The sequence below is a fragment of the Athene cunicularia genome (assembly GCF_003259725.1).
Source record: "Athene cunicularia isolate RWA chromosome 5 unlocalized genomic scaffold, athCun1 chr5_part1, whole genome shotgun sequence".
Taxonomy (NCBI): Eukaryota; Metazoa; Chordata; class Aves; order Strigiformes; family Strigidae; genus Athene; species Athene cunicularia.
In genome coordinates this window covers 17815169-17838338 of record NW_020799101.1, presented here as the reverse complement: position 1 = coordinate 17838338, position 23170 = coordinate 17815169, and the positions used below count along the sequence as shown (strand labels likewise).

At 36.0% G+C, this 23170-nt stretch overlaps 2 protein-coding genes across 7 annotated transcripts in view; both read right to left on the bottom strand.

Annotated features, from left to right (window-relative positions):
• TRIP11 (thyroid hormone receptor interactor 11) overlaps window positions 1–6847 on the bottom strand; it is a 29730-nt gene extending 22883 nt beyond the window's left edge. Inside the window, exons 1-5 of the mRNA XM_026850045.1 lie at window positions 6191–6847; window positions 3579–3655; window positions 2415–2525; window positions 1386–1661; window positions 473–541 (exon numbers count right to left, since the gene is read on the bottom strand). Coding sequence (XP_026705846.1) covers window positions 473–541; window positions 1386–1661; window positions 2415–2525; window positions 3579–3655; window positions 6191–6329 — 672 coding nt within the window. The 5' untranslated portion in view covers window positions 6330–6847. The remainder of the gene's footprint in view (window positions 1–472; window positions 542–1385; window positions 1662–2414; window positions 2526–3578; window positions 3656–6190) is intronic.
• A 3996-nt stretch (window positions 6848–10843) lies between these two features.
• ATXN3 (ataxin 3) lies at window positions 10844–22102 on the bottom strand. Of its 6 annotated transcripts, XM_026849757.1 has the most exons (11): window positions 21346–22102; window positions 20785–20829; window positions 19369–19454; window positions 18886–18952; window positions 16503–16590; window positions 16118–16250; window positions 14817–14992; window positions 14275–14398; window positions 13443–13531; window positions 13266–13340; window positions 12738–12804 (listed from the first exon to the last, which is right to left on the bottom strand). In XM_026849757.1, coding segments are annotated over exons 1-11 (939 nt in total). In that variant the 5' UTR covers window positions 21400–22102; the 3' UTR covers window positions 12738–12802. The 6 variants fall into 6 exon arrangements, with proteins under 6 accessions (XP_026705557.1, XP_026705560.1, XP_026705559.1 ...); XM_026849756.1 differs by lacking the exon at window positions 13266–13340 and having other exon boundaries at window positions 10844–12804; window positions 21346–22097; XM_026849759.1 differs by lacking the exons at window positions 13266–13340; window positions 19369–19454 and having other exon boundaries at window positions 10844–12804; window positions 21346–22091.
• Window positions 22103–23170: the final 1068 nt, after the last annotated feature.

Here is a 23170-nt window from a genome sequence, read left to right as displayed (position 1 = left end):
AACCAATGTAGAGAGACTACAACTCTTCCATATGAAGTGGATACACTAAGACATATTTCTAGTAAATTTCAAGGATGACATGCAAATCTGTATTCTGCATCTTCAATGAAAAAAAGAAAAATGTTTCTGAAAAGGGAGAAGAAATTATTTTGTGTATCTAAAATTCAGTCTCCTAAGTCATCGCTTCTGAAAGCTATTTGCCCTCATAAATAATGATGCCATTCTTTTAAGCTTATGTACTATATTCACCAAATCATATAGATATCCTTTCTCAGAATAACTGACTGCTTTTAAATATTGTACTGCTGACTGAAATGTTCCTGTGCTCTTACATGCCCACATGCGTTTTTAATAGAGAAAATGCACTAGTGCTGTAAATGTTTTAACTACATTTACAAGTCACGTGACCATATGCAAAACTATCAGAAATAAAGCATAAGAGAAGACTAGTTTGTCAAAGTTGTTGCCTTACCTTAACAGTATTTTGCAGTTTGCATATTTCACTTTGTTCAGCATCATTTGTCCCTTGCCCTTTGGAAGACTGAGAAAAGAAAAATTACATACCCATATGAAAACTGTGATAAATGCGTGTATTTTTCACGTAAGTGCTTCCTCTATTGATACTCAAAAGCAGAAAACAACAAAGTTAATGTGAAGTAAAACTCAAATCTGCAGTAATTCTAATCAAAAAGAAAGACATTTTAATGGAAACATTTTCATTTTCCATGGACTTTTTTACTAGTATGTGCAAATGTGTAAAAGTTTGGAGTGGGGAGTATTACTGCACATAATAAGACAACCAGGGTTACTTAATTTTACTTTAATATTTCCACATGGGAAAAGTAAACCTCTGAAATAGGGCTATAGCTTGAAAAATGATGACACACATCAACAAGAGCTTCAAAGATTGTATTTTTTCTTATCTCAGCAGACCACGAATTACAACTGACATATGATGGACAAAGAGAAGAGTAAGTAAAACCAGTATGCATGTGTCCAACTATCACTTTGAACAGTACTGTGCTGTCAAAAATATTCACTATCACAGCAAGAAAGAAGTATTTTTTGAAGGGCTGCAGAAGAATGAAACCCTGAAGTAGTATTCTAGGTGAAAGTTTATGAAACCCTTTTCCTAACTTGACAAATCATGCATAAAAGCATCACAAAAAAGCATCTGGAAATTAGTCACTGAATGTATCCCTAGTCATGTGACAGTAAGAAAATGCCTAAAAGATAAGTAGGTTTCAGCTTTTCTGTCAAATCATGTTGCTTCTAGAAATTGTACAGCATGAACTTTCAAAAGACACACTCCAAAAACTCCCAATGCAATGAAAACACTAATTTGGAGAGAACAGGGGAAGGTATGATAGTGGGGAAGCACTCACCAGTGCAATCTGCTTCCAGTGGTCAACCTCAGATTCAAGCGTAGAAACTTCATTGGACAATCTGTTTATTTCTTGTTGTGACCAGATTATATCTCCAAAATCCATGTCATCTCCTTCAAATTCTGAGGAATGTCTGACCACTGGAACATAGGTAGCTGATGTAACAGCTGGTGGCAAAACACCAGCTCTTAACTGTGCTGACTGAGCAGCCGTCTGTACTTTCTGCAGTTGTTCCTGTAGTGCGTTCTGTCTAGCTTTTAGATGGCTGATTTCCACCTGAATATATAGAATGAAATGCACTGTTTCAATAAGAATATCAAAATACACTCTACTTTACCCTTTGTGGCCTTATGTGAACCAGCCAAACCAAAATTAGCTGCATGCAATTTTGTCATAACAACTGTTATTGCATTTAATAAGCAGAATTCCATACATCTCAAAATTCTGCTTCCTCTAGTTCCCACATGCAATTACAAATAAAGCAGAAAGAAAACTCCTTTTGTGTAATTCTAGGCATATTGGCAACTTTCTTCATTTAAAAGGCTATGAAATCTCATGTTATGCAGTAGATAAGGCTGATGTTTCCATCACAAAGGGACACTTCTCAAATTATGAAAGTTAGTTCTGTTCCTTTTAATTGTATATGTTAAGATAAATAATTGTATCTACAGACAACGTAACTGCTTCGAATGAGCATTTGGTCCTGTTGCCTTCCTTAAAGATAACTGAATCAGAAATACAAAGCAGTTTAAGTGTCCTTTCTCACAGTGATTCCAGAAGCAACAGAAATTCCGATATATGCATGACATTCCCAGTTTTCTTTTGTCTCAACTATCTCCTGGCAGCTCTGCTCATAATACATGATCCAACGAAATAGATGTCTTAGTGTCTCCATTAATAAACCAAGAAACCATAACTGTGACCAATACTTCCACTGAAAATGCACAGATACTATAACAAAGAGATTAAACAGCATAATATGTAAGTTTATTGGATATACTTACTCAAATATTTTACTCTGTATCCTACCTCTTTCTGTTGAAGCTGATTTCGGTACTCTATAGATAACTGCTTTATTTGAAGCTCTGCTGCTTCATGCTTTTCTTCTAAATCACTACAAACCTTTTTCAGTCTTTCATTCTAGCAAAAATGAGAAGTGAATGTTGGTAAATTCAGAACAGTTCTTACAAATTAGAAAAGTGTAAGTCTGCTGAACAGTAATCAATTAAAGCGTACACATTTCTCATGTCCCTTCACTCACACCACACAGTAACTTCAAAGTGTGGCCCAAAATTACATTCACATCCAAGCTTTTCATTTTGTATGACATGGACTCTATTTCACTTTCACAAAAAGGTTGGTGATGACCAGAGGTAAATGTCAAGGAGAAAAAATCAGGACTAAATTACCTCTTAACATGATCCGCAGGTGGAATTTAAGAACAGTCACAGAGCACAAATCTGACATTGGCCAATTGCAGATGGAAAGAGTTTAGGAAAATGACAAGTTTTTTTACTTATCCAAAATCCTATCTTAACTTCTCAGTGCTATTAAGGGCTGAAGGCAATCAAGTCATTGGTTTAAAGCCATACGCAAAGTCCCAAGACCAACAAGTCCTTTGTAAAAGTACACAAAGTCACTTTCCATGAGGGCACATGGAATTTCTAAGCAGTTTCGGAAGAACATGAGCATCCATAGCTATGTCACAATGACCATACAGTAAGGCCACACAGTCAGAGAAATGCATCAGGGGACATGTACACTCTGTTGGTAGAAGGTTGACAAAAAGACATGCTGTCCAGCATAACCAGGCATTCCAGATCTGCTTTTATTTGTGGTCACATACAAAACACTATAAACCAATCTTAAATCTTTGTACCAGATAACATTTATGAAAATTTAAAAATATTTTTCCCTCTGCAAACTTTTCAGAATGAAGTCTAATGCTGCATTCCGAGTCTACATAATAGGTAGGAACAGTCACAGGATGCAGCAGTCAGCAAAAGATGGAAACTTGTACCACATGCATACACCAATAAACAAATGTGCCCTCCTAACCATGACGGCAATTTGTCACAAAAAAAAGAGCCACATTCTAACACCACTGCCACCCGTATTTCTAGATTTACCCAGGAACAAGCAACTTCAGTGCAATACTGCTTTTAATTACAGTAGTGTTCCAAAAGTTCTTACTTCAAACTTTTGTGCTGCATTAATACTTTCTATTTCTCTGAGTCTAGAATTGGACATGTGGAGTTCTGTTGCTGCATCTGAAAGAAAGGGAAAATTTTCAATTTTATTAAACTACTTTTAATCTGTTAAGACCACAGTATTAATAAGTATCTTACTTTAGACTGCTTCAGTGTTCATCCCTAGGTAAATATCAAAAGTTGCTTTTATCAGAACACTGTCAGAATTACTTTTCATACCAGAGAGCCTTTCTGAAACTAATTTAGTTCTCTCTTATCTAGGCTTTAAGTCAGATCAAAAAACTAACAGAAAAGTATGGATTTAAGCTTTAAAATAAGGGAAATTAAAAGTTTTTGCTTGGCTGTTTCATGTCACTGAATCTGTTTTTCTTTTAAGACTTTGCCTCTGACATGACACTTGTATGTTTCTCAGTGATCTCAAGCTAAGTTTCAAAACAAGAATTAGTTCCATAAAATACACACAACAGTGACTAAATTTCAGAAACACCCACACACACACACACACAAACCCAACAAAACCCACAAAATAACCCAGACAATAAAACACCAACCCTGCCCCCCACATAAAGGCATTAAAACTCTGTAAGACTCATTTTCATTTACAAATGTGACACAGTCTACGTACCAGTTTATCTAATACAAAATCCACATAATTCTGACCCTGGATTCTTCCTTCAATGATCAACCTTCCTCAAATAGGCTATGTTTACTTACCCCGTGTCCCACTTGTAATGGATAGAAATACCACATTTCATTTTATTAATGAGAAATTATCCTGAATTGACTATAAAGCAACATTGACAATTTTTCAAAATTTGAAATAAATATAATTTTCAAGTAAATACTGTATTTCATCATTTCCTATGTGCTGTTTAAAACTGATGCAGCTCAAGTACTGCAGAGGCAACAATCTACCCATGAAAACTGCTAAAGTCTGTAATCCACAAACACCATCTTCAGTTCAGATGGCAGTCAAAGCAGTGAATGTAAGGGATAATACTGAACATGAGGAAACAATAGAAAAATAGGAAATCAAAAATGGAATGCAAGGAACTGCCCAAAAAGCATTCTTTAGGCCACATAGTATTTAAAGGTCTTTACGGAAGAATACTTAGATGTCACGAGATTTTTTTCACCCTAAAGCCTAGTAGTAACCCATAAAAATGTATTACTCTGAAAATCTTTATGAAACAGAAGTTGTTCACAGCAGTATCTAGCAGTCAAGTACACCTGGAAGCAACAACTGAACATCAGCACGTCTCTCTTGAACAAACTAAAAGCACAAGTGTGCAAATCAGAATCTTGACTCATCTTTTACAAAGGCAAAACAAACACACCAGATGACTACACAGTTTAGCAGCTTAAAATATGTTTCCAAACGAAACTAATATGGATTTTGGAATTTAAAACAATTCTAAACAAGTCTTTCAGAAAAGTGAAAAAAGGTAACTGCAGTTAACAAAACAAATTTCTCTCTTCCAAGCATTTTACCTGTATAGCAAAAAAACCCACCCATGACACCAGTAGTATCAATTCGCCAACAAGTTTATACAATACTTTCACAATATGTCATAGTTGTGAAATTACAATGTAGAATTGTTTAATTTCACATTTGAGTATTGCAAAGTCTTATCTGTCCTTTGTGGCTTCTATTCTTAACACCATTTTGAGAATACACATTTTTTTTAATGTTTCGGTTTTAAGATGGTAAACAATACTAGTGCTGTTAACCTACTGATATTTATTGTCATGTTATTGCAACTACTTTACTAGAAAAAGCAAGTTTTATTCAAAAACGTGTAACAAAAAAGCATTATTAAAAACATAAAGAAAAAACCATAAAGAAAAAACTAGTCTAGAATAAATACACTATTACTTCACTGAATATTTGATGGTTTACGGGTTTTTATTTCAACTGTTTTAAATAGAAATCATCCTAGTTCCTAATCTCTATAAGACAAGGGCCATGTTCACCTGCTTGGCTGTAGGAGACTGGTAGAACTCGACAAGTTTCTCTGGGCCTAACTGAAATACAAGTAAGAAACCTATCAGCAACACTGGACCTTTGCCTGTGACACGTCAGACTTAGATCACACCAGTGGGAAAAAAACCTCTGTACTACTACTACTATGGATTTTTATGAAACCACTCTAAAAGCAGCTTATCAGAAGAGGTTTTAGATAAACTAAACAAACAGAATGGAAGAAGAACGTGGTTTGTGTACTTTCATTACTGATCAACACATCGCTTCACGCAATCCTGAAACTTCCGAATAAACTTAAGAACAGGTTTATCTCTGCTATTAGAGCCTAGGAATATGTTTGTTTATTCTCCAGATCCTGAGGTCACAGGGGCGGAATAAAAACGAAAACAAAGCCAGCAAAGCCAGCAGCTCTGCCGAAAGGCACCAAGCTGAAAGGCGGCCAGCAGGTGCGCGCAGCGCAGCGCCCGGCGCTGCTGACCCTTGAGGAAACCAGCGGCCGGAGGAAGAGCTCCCTCAGGACCCCAGGCCCGCCCCAGCAGGCACGCACTGCCCACAGACAGCCCCGGCACGCGTTACCCCCCCCGGCCGGCCCGGCGCCTCAACCCCCTTACCGCCCACTTCCTCCGCGCCCTCCAGCAGGATGTCCTTGGTGAAGCTGGATATCTGTCCGGTGAGCGAAGACAGGCTGCCCCCCACCTGCCCCAGGGACTGACCCAGCCCCGAGCCCAGCCCGCCCAACCACGACGCCATCGCCGCCGCTCAGAGGGCCCCGCGCCGGGCGGCCCCTGAAGCTGGCAGCCGGCTCCGGCAGGCGAAGGGGTGGTGTCCTCCCCCCCTCTCTTCGCTAGGGACGGTCAAGGCTTCTGCTGCGGGCTCAGCAGACCGGTCTCGCCAGCACCGCGGGCATCCCCCCGGCACGACCCGGCTCAGGGGCTCCTCCCGGCGGCTCCAGCCTCTGCCACCTCGACGGTCGCCATAACACTCCCTCCCGAAACACCACCGACAGCGGCCGCAGCCGGCTAGAGCGCCCCCGCGGCGGCGATGACGTGTACGCGGCAGCTGAGGACGCCGGGATAGTGGTGGAGCATCCGGGGAGGTGGGGGCGCGGCCGGGCCGGTAACACCCTGGGATTAACGTGAACCCCACCCTAATTACGTCACATACTTGGGTCCTGTGTCACCAACAAGAGACAGTGCCCAACTGCTACAAGAAAAGAGATGTTTTGTATTCGACTGTGTGGTTTTAAACAATATGCAAGTTCCTGAAATACTAGGCCCCTCTGCTTTGGACGTAAATGTGATGGATGCTTGGCAGAATTTCTAGCCACAACCCCAACTCTGGTCCAATTAATTTCAGTTTTGATCAAGTGAAGTACAGAAAAGGCAGTATTAGAACAGAGCAATACCAATATAAAATACTGCCAATACTGGAAATAAAATGCAGGGCAGCTAGCTCATTGCTAGCGTCAAATTAGTAACTACATAAAAAGATAAAAGCACCACATGGATGGTGAAATGAAGCTGAGTACAGCATTTCACAGGTGAAATCTTGACATTTTCAGAGAGAATGCAGCAGGCACAAAACACATGCTCTGGAGTTACAAACTGACAAACATTACCAGAAGGCCATGAAAAAAACGTGCTTGTTACTTCCCTAATGGTGTTTTGCAGAGCTCTGGAAAGGAAACTCTATTAGTCCACAGGAGATAAAAGATGTGACATCTTTTCAAACAATGTTTGATTAACTCATTTTTATGTCTTAATATTTTCCAAGTAAGATCAGTGAAGTCCTCCAGACTTTTAAAAGTATTTAGAGATTATAATAATGTCTCCTATTGTGGTTCATTTTATAATACCAAGTAAATCAAGAAGTCAGTGAAGTAGCACAGAGGGCATTTTTTCCTCACTTTCTACTCCTGAAAAACTAGAAACTATTTAGATTACAACTAATTTTTTAGCTGATTGGCTTCATCTACTGTTGAGTAAAATACACAGACATGATCCAGTATACTCTGTGGATTTACTAAGCACAAAAAGTTCATTGTGTCACAAAAATAATGTGTGTCCTGGTAGCAAAACAGAGAATATTAGCTTATTTTAAAGTTAGAAAGCATACAATTTTTAAAGATGTAGCATAATAATCAGTACTAACTTCTTTCCTAATGGGGGTGTCTTTAATTTTCAAGCATGAGATAGAAAGACATCAGAGATGACAAAAAATTAAGTTACATATAACAGAAAATTACCTTGCTACTAACATACATATACAACATTGGGTGAAAAGCCCATTGATATTATTTGATTTTCATGTTTGATAATTCTGTGTCCAATCCACATAGAAGGGAACACACACATGCAAATACTCAGGTCAAGAGAGAAACATTAGAAGCTATAATCATATTTATTTTAAAAAGTGATATCAAATACAACCATATAGATTCGTGCCTATTTGGAGAGCATTTTCAAAATATCAAACAGCACTGCCATTTTCTAGTCAAAACAGTGACAAAGCATTTCAGCTTTCCTTTTGTTAATCTTTACAGTATTATCTGCTTTATATACACAAAATAGACAAAAATTGTATAGGAATCCAGAGCTAGACATGATACTGAAAGCAGTCTCAAGACAAAAAAATCTATTACTGAAAGTTATTTCTAAAATACACAACTATTTAAGCAAGAGATGAAAAAAATTATTCCCTTACAAAATCCCAACTCTACACTGTTTTGTACACAAGGTTTCATGTAGCAAAAAATAAAATTTTATCAATGCTTCCATGCTTTAAAGACAATAGCAAGGTTTTTATCCTTTTTTTTTTCTTTTTGCACAGTGACATTTAACTATTACATCCCTTTCTGTTCAAACACCTGAATTCACACAGTGGCTATACTGGGGGAAAGGATTTTTTTTTTTAAAAAAAAAAAAGTGTAGTAACAATTATTTGCTTTTCTTAAACAAGAAAATAAAGTAAAAACATTTTGATTTGGTAAAAGCAGTTGAAAAGTCACATGTACTTTAACATTCTGAAGAACTGTAGTTGGGGAAAGAAGTGACTATGGCAGGTGAAATACTAAAGCATTCCCTCCACGTCTGTAATGCAAATAAGGCAAAATGAGCATATGCAGGTTAAAAAAAGTTTATTGCAAAACAGCTCATGCTTTTAAGATGCAAACCTGGATATAACACAAAGCAGCTAGTAATCTGAAACTAGAGAACTGAATATTTGGACCAGGTCACTTTGAATGTATTGAGCACTGTTCTTGAACAACTGATCATGTGTATGTGGGGAATGGGTATATATGCATTACCTGTTCAGACTTTTTTGTGAGTAACTATGAAGATTTCCCAGAAATTAAGATTGTTTTATGCAAGACAGCAATGGCTTACCAAGTGAGCAAAATGATTTTATATTTAAGTCGTTAAAAAAATTTCTACTTCAATTCTTTTCTTTGGATTTTTTTTTTTTTTTCCAATTCCTTTAAAAGTACATACTGGTAACATGATTTGTACAATACTTCTTTGTAAATACAAGTTCCACAGTTCTACAATCCAATTCCCCATATTTCTCAGTAAGAAGGCCACCGTTTGTATATTTTCATCATTATTTGAAACAATAACTAAATTCTAGAAAATTTCACAGACATTTTAGAACTGTAACACATTCTGGTTCATTTTTAACAGCCTAATTGTCAGTTCTGTAATTAAACAAAGCAGCCTGCAAATGATAGTATTTGAGATACTGAAATAAAATTGTTTACTAGACATGTACAAAACCCATTTTAAACTCACAATTTTGTAGATTTGTAATAGAAACAACAGACCAACATTAAAACACATTGGAGATTTAACTCTGTATTGATCCTTTGTAAGTAGTCTGCAAAGTATGAAAAACAGTAGGTACCTTAGCTGAAAATTACATTTAAACTTGAAGTTGAATGGCACAAGGAGCCCAAATGTTGGAAAGTAAGACAGTATTGTATCAGATTAGTTTCAAGCCCAGAAAAACGTAAGCATTTGAATAGCTCATATTTATATGTGCTGTGCTTAATCAAGCATGACTGCACTACAAGATTTTATTCCTGCCCTCATTACAAGACCATGAAAGCAGTTTACAGAATTATACATACAGAACTAATTTTTGAAGATATTTAATGTAAATATCCCTCAATCCCCCTACCCTTTGATTTTTATAGGCAGAAAACCACAAATTACATCACATGGACTGCGCACTGTGAGGAAGACTGTAAAAATCTATGTGATGAATAAGTCTGGAATTCCCTCAAATATCATACTGTAATTACTCCTTTACAATGGACTTTGGCCTAAAGCTACAACATGGGAAAAAAAACCCTTCAGTTTGACAGACTAGATAACACTAGGAATAGGCTCTAAACTAGAAAATGCCTTAATGAGCATAGTTCAGCCACGTTGAAAACTGTTTATCACTGAAAGAATGCACACCAAAAAATGAGATCAGATTTTTATTGACAGCTTGTCAGGTCCACACATTTTGAACTTTAGGTCTGGTTATAAAATATGTACTGTCAGCAATTAGTATTAAGTCTTTCCCTTTGGTGCAATTAACATATGTAGCTTAAATTGCTACCTCTTAACTGCTTGACTAGGCAGATACGCCTATTTCATTAAACTTGACATTCCTCTGAAAATCAAATTGGTATTTGTAAAGTGACAATGTTTCTACACAGAAAGGAATATGGTTAGCCCTGTGATGACTGACACATTTGTGCTTTTCAGGCACTGTTACTTTATATTCCTTACATATTAAAACACTTGGGTGATGAAGTAACTTACAGACTCACATGGAAGTTCAAATGCAAACCTCCATGCTTTAGTGATGATAAAAACATGTAATTGTCATGGGTTACAGTTAACGCAATTCAATGAGCTAGGCATTTTTTTTTAACATAGGGCTGCTACACTATATAGCTATAGAAATAATACATTTTTATTATATTCTTATAATAGAAGATAAAAGGTCCAAGTTCCAAGTACTGGTATCAAATTGCCAGCCTATACCTACTTATAAAAATGAGTCTTATTTCAGAATCAGTTTATGGCACAACAAAAGAAGGGAAATTAAAGCTGTGGATAATTTACAGATGAGCAAAGAAATAATTCAGTGCTTTAGAGATTCCTTTTCTGTTTTCAGTTTCATATAAATTTTTAACTGAAAGCAGAAATTTATATCCTGAAAAACACAGCATTTCAAAATGGCATATGCACATATGGCCTTTTAAAGCCACCATTTAGCTGTATTAGAGACATTAAAAATATTAATTATAATGTGTGCATGACAGGATTATTTAAAAAAGACAAAATTTAAAATCATTTTTTAAAAATAGTGCTGTTTCATGTCAAAATCCATACTGTCTTACACATACCAGTAGTTCTGGTGACATTGGTGGAAATTCAGTACACAGGTAAGGAAAACAGAATTTAGCCCAATTACGTATAATATAATAATACACTACGCTGTATCAAGAAACCATTGCTGTAAACAAATCTTTACTGAGAGGTAAAAGCCCTTTCATGTACAGTACTAGGTAATGCTGAATGTGTATTTCCATCTAGCTACCATTCATTTCATGCTAATTTTAATTAATTTCTATTGTGCACTGAAATAACTACAGAATATTTTGATAAAGAAACGGGGTTATCTTCAAAAGATTCTCAGAGTGCCTGTGCTAACTGTTAATGCATTAAGTGGACAACAGTTTACATACCCTATATCTATCTATAACGTATTTCCATATAATTTATATGTAAACAGAATTTGTATTTCAAGCACCATTTAGGAAAATGAAACATCTCAATTCTTGCACTGAAGCTGAAAGTCAGGCTTGGTCACCCTGTTACACATTCATCCTGGATATCAAAGCAAATAGCTTATGCTATTGGTTGTAAGACATCTCACATACTTTGCTCCCCAATTTTCTCAGGATCAGAAACAGCATGATAAAAAATTGTAAGGTGCATGAATAAAGGCCATTCCTGAAAAAGCTGCAACATTCTGACAGACACTCATAAAAAGCACTTCAGAAAGAACATCCACACATACATAAATATTCATTCTTAAAAGAGCTATTTGCACAAGGGGTCATTTCAGACTGCAGGAATGCACCTTATGTGTGTGGCACTGACTTTATGGCACCTAAATCCCCTCCTCCTTTCTCCTACTCAGTTACAGCTCTCTCATAGTGAAAGACCAGAATGCAGGGTTGGGCTTGAAGAAGTAAAAAGACTCCAGAAGAGGTAGAAAAGAAAACCTGTTTAACCCAACGGATTATATGCTACTTTTACAGTAATGTGTGGCATAACTAGAAAGAGCAGAAGAAAACAAATTTTTAAAAAAATCAAATCAAAGGCAGTGAGTTATCTGCCAAAAGGCAATGCAAAAATCCTACTTTAAACATGGATCTGAAAATTTTAGAGTTGGAACTGAAAGCAAAACCAGAAAGCGTCAGAAGTCACTGAAAGATTCAGAAGTAACATTAGAATCAACAATACACTGAAGATTTTCTCTTTAATTGCAAAGTATGAAATTTATGGATTCACGTTTCTCCTGCAGATTGGGTCATTTCAAAAGTGGACAGCAGGATCGAAAAGTTGCTAGTAAGTAATTCAGAACAATCACAAAATAAATTATCTAAGATAAAATGGGAAAAGGAATTCTGTTTAAGTGATTTCTTATGAAGAATTTAGTCATTTATGAGTACAACTTATTACTTGTATCCACTTTTCCATTAGTACTGAAGGAAATAATTTGATGCTGTTGTCAACACCTCCTGTATTTTCTATAGAATTCAAAATAATATAAAGTTGCTTTTTAATTGCAAGGTACAGCTGCTACATGTGTCTAAACTCTGTTCAAGTGAATAGTTTAATTTTAACGCAGCTACTGTTACGAACAGATGTTCTGTAGTAGTTTTCTAAATTAGTGCAATCTTTTTTTATATTTGTAGATTCCCTCTAAACCCTGACATCCACCCCCCTTTCATTCCTGCTTCCAGAACTCTGAAATGAACCCTGCTTGTGCAACATCCACACAGTAAAATTATAATGAAGACTTAGTGTTTTGACAAGAGAAAAAAAAAAAAAAAAAGAGATATGTCATTTCTCCTCTTCTGTGTTCAAGTGATTTCTAACAGATTCCAGAGACATATTCATGGCTGCTTGAAGCATATCTTCTTCACTCATATCACCTCCTAAAGAAAATAAATGCATATAAGTTGTAATAAAGGCACAAAGCTAGTTCTCAACTGTAGGTAAATGCTTTCAATGTTTCTTTTGTCTCATTTCCACCCTACATCCAAAATTGGGTTTTTGGTTTTTAAAAACGAGTGAACATTTTGCACTTTGCTTTCCATTCACAACAGTGACTTTATAACAAGTAATATACATTCATTTTGGATCACCAATAACTAATACTGGCAAGACCTACAAGCTTATGCTCTACTGAAAACTGGTTCCAGTAATTTTGGCAGCTACTACTCCAAGTTTATTACATTGTCATACAATTTAAAAAGTCATTTAGAAAACAAATTGTTGGTACAAATCCCAAAGATTACAATTTGTAATGCTCAAGCCAAACAAAAACAACAAAAAGAAAAGCCAGAACTCAAATGGTCTAATATTAATGCTCTTCACTTTGAAAGAAGATACTGACATTCAAAGCAGAACAGGCTTTTCAAGAAAGTCATCCTTTCCTTCATTGCCAAATAGAGCAATGGCCAAATGGCTACTGGAGTGAGGAAGTAGGCAGACAAGGCAAGTTAGGAAACAGCACAATACAAAGCTGGAAAAAACAAATATTTTGGTGCTGAAAGGAAGTTTAAAAAAATACCTGGGTCAGCTTCTGGAGTGCTTGAGCTTAGAGTTGGCTTATCACGTAGGTTCGGGATCTGATCCTGCTGCTGTAGCTGTTGTTGCTGCCTGAAAGTGTTATAAATTTGTAAGAGAGTAAGATCAACATCAGTATAAGACCTGTGTCAAGTTTATTTCATTGTAAGGAAGGACAAGAGTGAGAAGTAGAAGCTGTTTGGTACAATAACACCTCCGCACCTAAAATCTCAATCACATCACCCTGCTAACCTTCAGACACCTATCTTCCCAACATTATACTCCAAGCCACATTACTATTTTCACAGAATTCGGATGTTTTGCATTCTTATCCTCTCATGCAAAGTCTAACTCCCCACATCCACAGCATTTCTCCCTGGTCTTTATTTCCTCCATCACTAGGAGACAGAGATAAGGAAAAGCTACAATACTGCACCAGTATATTAAGAAAGTGCTCCAGAAGAGAAACAGAAGATAAAATGCTTTCATGTGATGCACATTAGAGGCATCATTACCAGTAGCTACGTCTTGGAGATAAAATACTTTTCTTCTGGAAAGTAATTACAGAAATTTAAGAGTATTTAATTTTAAATACTTCTAGAACATATATGTTTTCTTTCTTCTTAAGACTGATGTTGCATTACTAACAGATCCCCTCTTATTTACAGGCTTCTTCGTAGGAACCACCTGGGAATAGCAAAATTCAGGTACTGTTAGGAAAACATGTTAAGAGAGAAGAGTTAAGCTGGAGCTCAGTCAGAAACTCATCCACACCCCAAAAGCAATGAAAAATATGACATGTACTTCCACGTGCAGTTTTCTATCAACTACTTTACTTTTCAAAATATGCTTGTCTTCTCCTTCGCAGTTCTTCTGAAGAAAGGGAGTCTGTCTGACTGGTGTGAGGCAACTGAGGAACGTTCTGTGGTAATGAGTCCGAGAACTCACTTCGACGACTACCTAAAACCAGAACATGCCATATCCTACTAATTACAGTAAAATGACGTCAGTAAATGAAATATAGCTTAAGAAAATGTCTTCAAACTGGAGAGGAAGAAAGGGACTTGTCAGAGAAATAAGCACATAGGCTAACTTCACTTGATACTATCTCTCCTCACCTTATGACTGTTCCCCTTCCCTCCTGCCACCCTTTGCCAATTTTCTTGCTTGCTAATGATCAATGCTAACAGGAAAGTTACAACTTTTCAAAAAGCAGAAAGGAGATAGCTACAGGGAGTTCTGGATTGTCCTTCTACAAATCAAAGCCCATCTTTTTAGAGAGCTTGACACATGCTGGAAAAAGTGTCTGACAAACTGATTTCAGACCAAATCATAAGCAACACGAACACTGTAAGAGAAATTTAAATGAGCACTGTACCTTGCATGCTGAGTTGAATGGCTCTGCGAAGATCAGCTTCTTCATCTTCCATATCAATTTCCTGCCTACTTAGAGCCAGGGCTCTCTGAAAATTCTCTTCATCTTCATCTAACATGCCTGTTCCATCAAAAGGATGGTTAACTTCTATTGCTTGGTCCACATCACTTCTGGGTAGTCTGTGAAATTGATACATTTATGGCAGAATTGAGACTGCAATGGTATTAACTTTTATTGTAAGATCTTAAGTAAATATCTTCTCCTGATTTAACTCTATTCTTTTTTTTAACTTTGGAAAAAAGATTTCTGTTGTGAAAAATCTGCTATATAAACAAATATTTTCATTTCTACGTGACAGAGCACGAAAGGGCTGCAAGCAGAGCTTGCAGCTGTAAAAACTGAAAATACTGCAACTCTAAACCCATGTGCATGTCGATAAGAAACTGTTCAATGTGAAAAACTTCAAAACCAGTAAGTCTACAAAGAGCAATAATACATCTTGTTTGAGCCTGGTGCTGTTTAAACACACCAGCAGAAAACAGTGCATGTGGTCTCCTTTTTAGGAAGCTTTGATGACCACACTAAGGCCACAGATTCTCTGTAAACTATACACACTTTCCATATTACTGCCAAATAGTTTGTTTTCATTCCATCAATTTACAACTCCAGTATACCTTTACAGAGTGGAAGAAATAATAATGAATTAATCTGAAAAGCCTTAAGCCTTTTTATCAGTATGCAACTTATTCACTACGAAAACATGATACAATTATTGCAGTAATAGTACTTCATATGCTTTCAAGAATGCTTTATATTAGCAGGATGCATCACAACAGAGCAGCACCACAACATTTACAGTGAAATTACTCCAAAAGGGAATGATGTATGATTTATACGATGCAGAATTCAGATACTGGTTTCTTGGGTTTTGTTTTGTTTTGTTTTTTTTTTTTTTTAACTTATGACAGAATGCACAAGACAATCTTAATTATAGATTGATTATTATTAACCACAGTTTGATAAGATTTGCTAACCCATTTTACTCTAAATAGAAAAATATTGTAGTCATGAACTTAAAATTCTGCACTATACAATGCTTATGCACATGGAAAGACTACAGATTTTGCCCACTTAAAAATACAGCATTTGTATTCCACCAACTTGTTTTTACTGTGTGCAATGGTAATAAGTGTACTGCATTGAAGGTACTTCTAGCTACTTAAGGGGGTTGTCTCCATGTAGGCATTACTCATGGAAACTGATCATATTGACCATTATTAAAACGAAATCTCTATTTACCTTACCTCTGATCTCTTGACTGTGCTGTTTCTTCTCCAATTAGTTTTGGTCGCTGCATCTGCTGTACTCGAATCATCTGCAAAAGCTGATCAGCCTCACAGTCTGGCAGGTCACCTTTTACTACAAATATGGAATAACCTGAGAAAAATAAATCGTAAGTCTACAGCATTAAGGTGCATGCACAAACACTCTAAAATGCACACTGTATGGAACACAATGATGTGCAATTTATTACAATGTAAGGCTCTACCTTTCATTATAAGGACTTGGATTATTTCACTATTTCAATCATAAAACTGAGGGTAGTTAACTGAATACATAAGTTCTAATAAATAATGATTATTACCTACTTTTAATTAATGAGATTTAACATCTGCAAGTTACTATTACCTTCCTGTTGTAATTGAGCCAAGAAAAGTGCAAGATATGTATCTGATATTAGTTCTGGACCCATCAAGAGAGAGTTCAAGTTAAACCACTGTAATTAAGAAAAAAAAGGTTTGAGAGAACAAATTAGCATAAAGATTACTTGGTAATCCATTTCTGTACATTGTGGTCATTTTCTATGATGGAATATCTGAATAAATCTAGTAAAATAAATTATCAAATTAGAAGTCTTTTGAAGCACAATACCTATACTACTAAAAGTTACCCTTCAAATACTCTTCAGCTAACAGATGTGGAGTAGGGAAATTACTGCTGCTCTCTCCCATTACTGAGCATTAGTACCAGGCAAACAGATTAAAACAGATAATTCTTCAACCATTATATTTTGATTTATTTCAGTCATGATTCTAAAATTCTGCTTGATCTAGTTTTAAATCTGTTCAGAGACTAATGAAGGAAGAAACCCTTCATAAATTAAGAAACAGAACTTGAATTCTTTCCATGAAAAACTTTCATTAAACATTCTTCATTTAATAGCTGGTGATGCTGAAAACTATTGTTTACTTCCCTCTGAAATAAAGTATAAATAAGAAAAATTAACTCCAATTGAATATGCTGATATTACAGCATAATACTGCAATAGGGGACACTTGAGATAAATACACACAGATCACTTCTAGTCCCCTGAAGACAACTAGTCATTTATAACACTATTTCTAGAGATGAAATATATTCAACATGGAAGACAAAATATTCTACCTTTAAGTCCCCATATATATTGTAATCAATATGAAGAACCTTTTTTATACCATACTCATTCAGTATTACCCAATTTTAACCAGGAAGCACCATTTCAGATAGCAGGAGAATTCTATCTCCATTCTCACAAAAATGCATTTATCTACCCAAACTTCCATATATGCAGTCATCTATCTGCAGTCAGGCCCATGCTGTAATTCACCTGGAATACAGGTGACTATCTACCATTCTGTCATTCAGTCATTTAATTTGTCAAAAACACCCTTTGCCACTAGGAAAGGGTAAGAGGACCAACAGTGCAGGAGCAGGGAATATAGTTACATAAACAAATATGGTAGATTACAGACGAACTTTTAAAAGGGAATATGGAGGAGGAAGGTTGGTAATTTTGCTTTAACAGAAGAAAAGCAGGTCAATTCTAAGTCAACTTTTGTCTATCTTCTCATTACTCCCAGATAACAGACACCTAGTGTTGTCTTCATGTGGTTAAAAGCCACGTGTACAGACAAAAGACAACCCCCCTTCAACTTAGAACATTTTGGGATAGAATGCTATCTCACAAAATTTCACTTAACATATAATAAGGAAAATTCCTGTACTTTTAAGAGACTATTCAGCCTTTTCAGTATCAAACATAAAAAAATTGCCTGTAAACATTAGCCATACTTTTAAACTAAAGCAGAACAACAAAGTTTAGTTTGTTTTCTCACAGGGGAAATGAATTTTATTTTTTTTTTTTTTTAATCTGGATGACAACAGATAACCCTGTTTGATTCATTTTGCAACTGGTGTAAAAGACACTCCTGTCCACTACTGTAGAATCTAAACACTTATTTAATGAACATTTTCTATGACCAAAAAAACCCTGAAAACCACCAAACAAGTTTATGTTAAAGTTTATGCAGTATGATCCAAAACAATAATTGGCTACTGAAATAAAACACTGAAATGGTGTTACAAGAGACATGGATGTGACTTGAGTTATTATATGTATACACTATATACTTGTATAGCCATCCCTTACCTTTAATAACTATTTCCTGCTTGTAACAGAACTTTCAGAAAGTTTTCTAAACTAGTGCAAACTTGTGATTCTACTTTCCCCAACCTTATCCTGATGGACACTCTTCAAAACTAGCAATCATAAATACTAACACATTTGAAATTTGAACTTTTTTCTATACCTACTGTCCATTTAAATGAGCAAAATTATTTTTACAATGTAAATAATTTATTGCATTAAAATAAATTTGCATTCTATAGGGATCCTAATCTTTCTCTAGGACTCCCACCCCTCTGCACCCCCCTGTACAATTTTTCTGCTATTTTTCATGCAGAAAAGAAGGAAAAGCGCTTAAGACATCACACAGACTCTACTAGAGCTGCAGCTTCCAAGGCCAGGTTCACTGGGGAATTGATCCTAGGGTCTTTCCCCAGGCTAACATTCATAAAAAGCTGCCTGGCATTTCTGTGATAGAACAAACATTTAGTTGTTGTTGTTTGTGTTTTTTTAATATGGGATATTATTAAAGCAAACTGCAGCAAAAGGCCAACACATGGTCTGCTCACAACCACTCCTCCACCCCCATTCTGAAGTCAATTTTTAAATAAAAAAAGACAATGTCACCTGTTTTCCTAACTTTCGAACTGTAAACCAGTGTTCCTTATAATTACAAATAAATGATTTTTCATTTCTGTAAAAAGAAAAACAAAAGGTATAGATAAAATTAAATACACTAATATTGGAGTGCATATTAATGTTTAAGTGCTTTGCTACCACTAATTTAACCTTATATAATAAAATTTCAGCAATACAACTGTTGATGTTACAGAGTACTCATACTGCTTTTATAACATTTAGGAAGTTGTCAACATTACTGAAATCTCCATATGTCTGTGATGCCACAGATACTGAGATATCACGAAGGCACAGGGGACAGTGGCTCATAAACAGCCCCGACAGGAAAAAAATTAAAACAGAGAGGATAATAAAAACATCAGAATGCAACAGAGCTTGATATAGTAATTTTAAAGAAAGGTTTAAATCACAGATTAAGAGCATTATTTTTCTGTAAAATGAAAGCAGGGTGCTACGAAAAAAACATCTTACATAGGGTCGATCCCAAGCCTCTGATACTCTGGGCTGTTGAAGAGGATTAGTTCTAAACCCCAAACTTTCAAGGCATTGCTTATAACCTGTCAAAAAATAGCACTTTTTATGAGTCAAACGAGTCAAATCTAAATTTAAGCAATGCAACCATCTTAGCTGCTATAAACAATTACACTGTCTTCATAAAACTTGTGATTTCAAAACATGGCTAGTAAACCTAGGAATCACATTATTCAAAAAGCAACTGTCATGAATCTACATGCAAACATAACACACACACCATATCTAAGGGGAAGTAACAAAATTAGGATTTAACTGAGATGTGTTAATAAGCTTACTCTCCCAGACAAAGCTGTAACTTCACCTCCCATAGACACTTCACAAACTGTCATCTCTGCTCTCAATGTACCTCTCTGCCCTCCCTTCCCCCACAAATACAATGTTATCCTTCCCCACAGTAGCTACTGGATGGTCACAGGATCAGGCGGGTACATTAGCACACACTCTTTTTAATAACTCTTTAAAGCTATCTGAAATAATGGTATAAAATTTTAAATTAACAATTCATCTTCCTTTCAGCGAGCCAACTATGTAGCAAGCAAAGCAATGACAGGACAAAAGTAGTAGAACATGAGGAAGAATTTTTTTTCAGCTTCAATATCAAAGCAGCACAATCAGGGACACAAGAAATGCCAAACTGTTAATATTTTTTCACTGAATAGAGAAACATCCCTGTCCTGCCATAGGACTAGAGGCTCTCGAGGGATTCTGGAACACCGACAAGCACCTCTGAAAGCTTGGGAGACAGTAAAAGGTGCAAAGCATTACCTACAGCTTTAGTATATACACAAGCCCCAATTTGGTGTTCAATACCTTTTGTTGTTGTTCTGGTTTAGGTATTTATTATTAATTACTTCTCCATTATGTTAAAAAAATAAAAAGAAAAAAAACAGTTCTAAAGTGTCTGGTGTGCGTTACAAAAACTGGAATGCAGATATTGCAGCTTTTTCCATTCTGCAGATCACTCAGATAATCCTGTAACCACTGCCAAGGGCTTTACAGTCTATAATTTGAGAAAACAATCTCAAGTCTGCTTTTTCACCTGTAGTTTAGGGAGCTAAGATCTATACCTGAAGTGCTGAGAAGCAGCTATTTAGAAATCAAGCTTATTGCCAGCAGGTGTCATTTCGCAGTTCAGGAGTCCATGCTTCTACTATGTGTTTAAGGGCCTATGAACTGAAGAACTGCAAGTCACTGTTCTTAATGCAAAATGCTCCACAGATTTAAGAGTTCAGCACTTAACCCCATTAAAGGTATAAACTGGAAACTTAGATGAAAAAAGCTCGATGCCCTTTAAATTAAATGAGAGAACATACAGTGCATAAATAAATTCTGTCAGTATAGAGCCATGCTTACTTGAATTGAGAAGAATCCACTATCATCCATATTTACAGAAGGCTGCTGCTCAGTGTGAGAATGGGAGGGAGAAAAGGGAAAAAATGGTGTAAGCATAAAAGGTCAGAAATAATTCAGTTTTGAAAATAAATACAGCTGCACATATTTAAAGCAACAACTCATTATGTCCCAGTCTGTAAGGCTACAGTGCCCAAATAAGCTTATTAAGAAGTCAAACCTTTACATGAAAAATGCTTAGTGCTGGAAGGACAGACAGGGATGTGAACTTCTGTTCCTATCTCTGCCACTGACTTACAAAAACAAAAGGCAAACTGCTGATCCTCCTCCTCACCATGCCTAACCCTCCTACTTGTAAAATGAAGATGATGTAGCTTTTTGTAGTATTATGAAGCAACTAGTAACATCTGAAAAAGCCAAATTTAAGATGCATGAAAAGGCATAAAAATTAAGGTTTAGCATTAGGAAATTAACCTTCTCTAGCTATGCAAGAATAGCAGGTCTGTGCTATACAATATTAGATTTCAGACAAACATCAAGCAACCTTAATTAAGATGATTTTACCTGTAAAAAAGTTCTATATTCTTCACTAGACACTCCTCCCTCTGCCATTCTCATTCTTTCTTCCTCATCCAATTGCTGTGCAATAGAGGATAACTCAACAGGGCTAAAGTATTCCCCTTGTAGTAAATTATTCAGACAGTGCTGAGCACACAATGAGCCTTCTTGCTAACATTGGAAGAGAAAAAAATATCAAAGACAACAACAAAAAAAATCATGTTAATTTTTACTGTGTAAAATGACTCAACCATTTCATTCTGGCAAACTTCCTGCCCTCCCCACTCACCCATATATTGTTCAGATGTATTACACTAAGTTACAGAATACAACCCTCCCATCAATTTGATGCGGAAGAAAAGACAACAAACATACTACTTCATTTCCTCAATGGAAATAAATGTAATGTAAAAATATTATTTTTGAAAACACTATAAAAATTGCCAGTGGCCTGTTCAAATCACACGACTGCAACCATTGGGAAAATGGATTCTGTCCTCTTCCAAATCACTACCACGTGAAAATGAAATGGCTTGGATCTCTACTTCCAAGTAAAAATGTTTTCTGCTCTTAGCTTTTCTTCCCTGCCAGGTATGGCCATTGATAATCTGCTCTCCACATGTGGCTAAAGAAAAGCAGACCATTGGGACTCTGCAGAGATTAAAAATATACATCTACATTTTAGGTTACTCAGGTTATAAACAATCTGTTTATTGCTGAGAAAGTGATTTTCCACATGAAATTTGTGTATAGGAACTAAGTAAAAGAAGCTAATATTACTGGTTCTAAAATCTTGATGACAATGATGAGATGACAAAATATTAAATTCAGGATATTAAACAATGAAACTATTTTCTGTTAATAAAGCATTTAAATGGAAAACATATCCAGCGTATTAGATATGCATTTTTAGACTGTCAATCCAAATTAAGAATGAGTAAACTATAAGTGTCAGTCATGATTTTGTAGCAGAACTTTAAAAATATCTAAAAAAAAAAAATCAAAACAACCAAATTAGTTTCCCATGGAAAGCAATGTTTCTTCACAAATAGCCAAATTGCAAGTGCAAGACAAGATCAACATCAGTTTTTTTGTTTTAATCAGTCCTCATTTTTATTTACATTAAGAACTCTAATGTCCATGTATTCTATTAAAACTAAAACTCCTCAACAACAATAAAGAGCACACCTCCCTCCTGCCAAACCCACAGAAACTAATACAAGAGCATGCCTTAGTGGAATATTCTTTAAACTTCTATGAAATCCTCATACAAATCATACACACAAGTCTCCCATGATCTCCCTTACAGGAGGAGTCTCAAAAGTTCCCTTTACCCCAGATTACAGAATCTTCCTAGGGCTTCATCACTCAATTGAGCAATGAGTTATTAAAGCTAGACTGGCTGTACAGCCAGGTTCAAAGGAATCCAGAAGCCTCCTCCAGCTCATGTCCTTCCCACGACAAGAAACTCAAGACTAAACGCCAGCTCCTGTCCCTTTGGGACCACATCCCTGCTTCTGTTCACATGATAAAACTGTAACAGAAGAACCTGCTCAAGAATCACAGGTTTCTCCATCAGAATTACATGAAACTAATTTAGAAACAAAGAGATATTAAAATATTTTTGAAAATTAGCTGTATTACATGCTTAAAGCTTAACTTCACTAAAAGGACCTTTCTGTGTTTGTACACAGAAGTTGTACTTTTATCTTAAAGTAATAAACACTACTTTTCATATGCAAAATTTGTACATATTAAGTGCAAAATGCAGAAGAGAAAACTGATCTTACAGTTTTTAACAGACAATAATTTAAGGGGGGGGGGGGGGGGG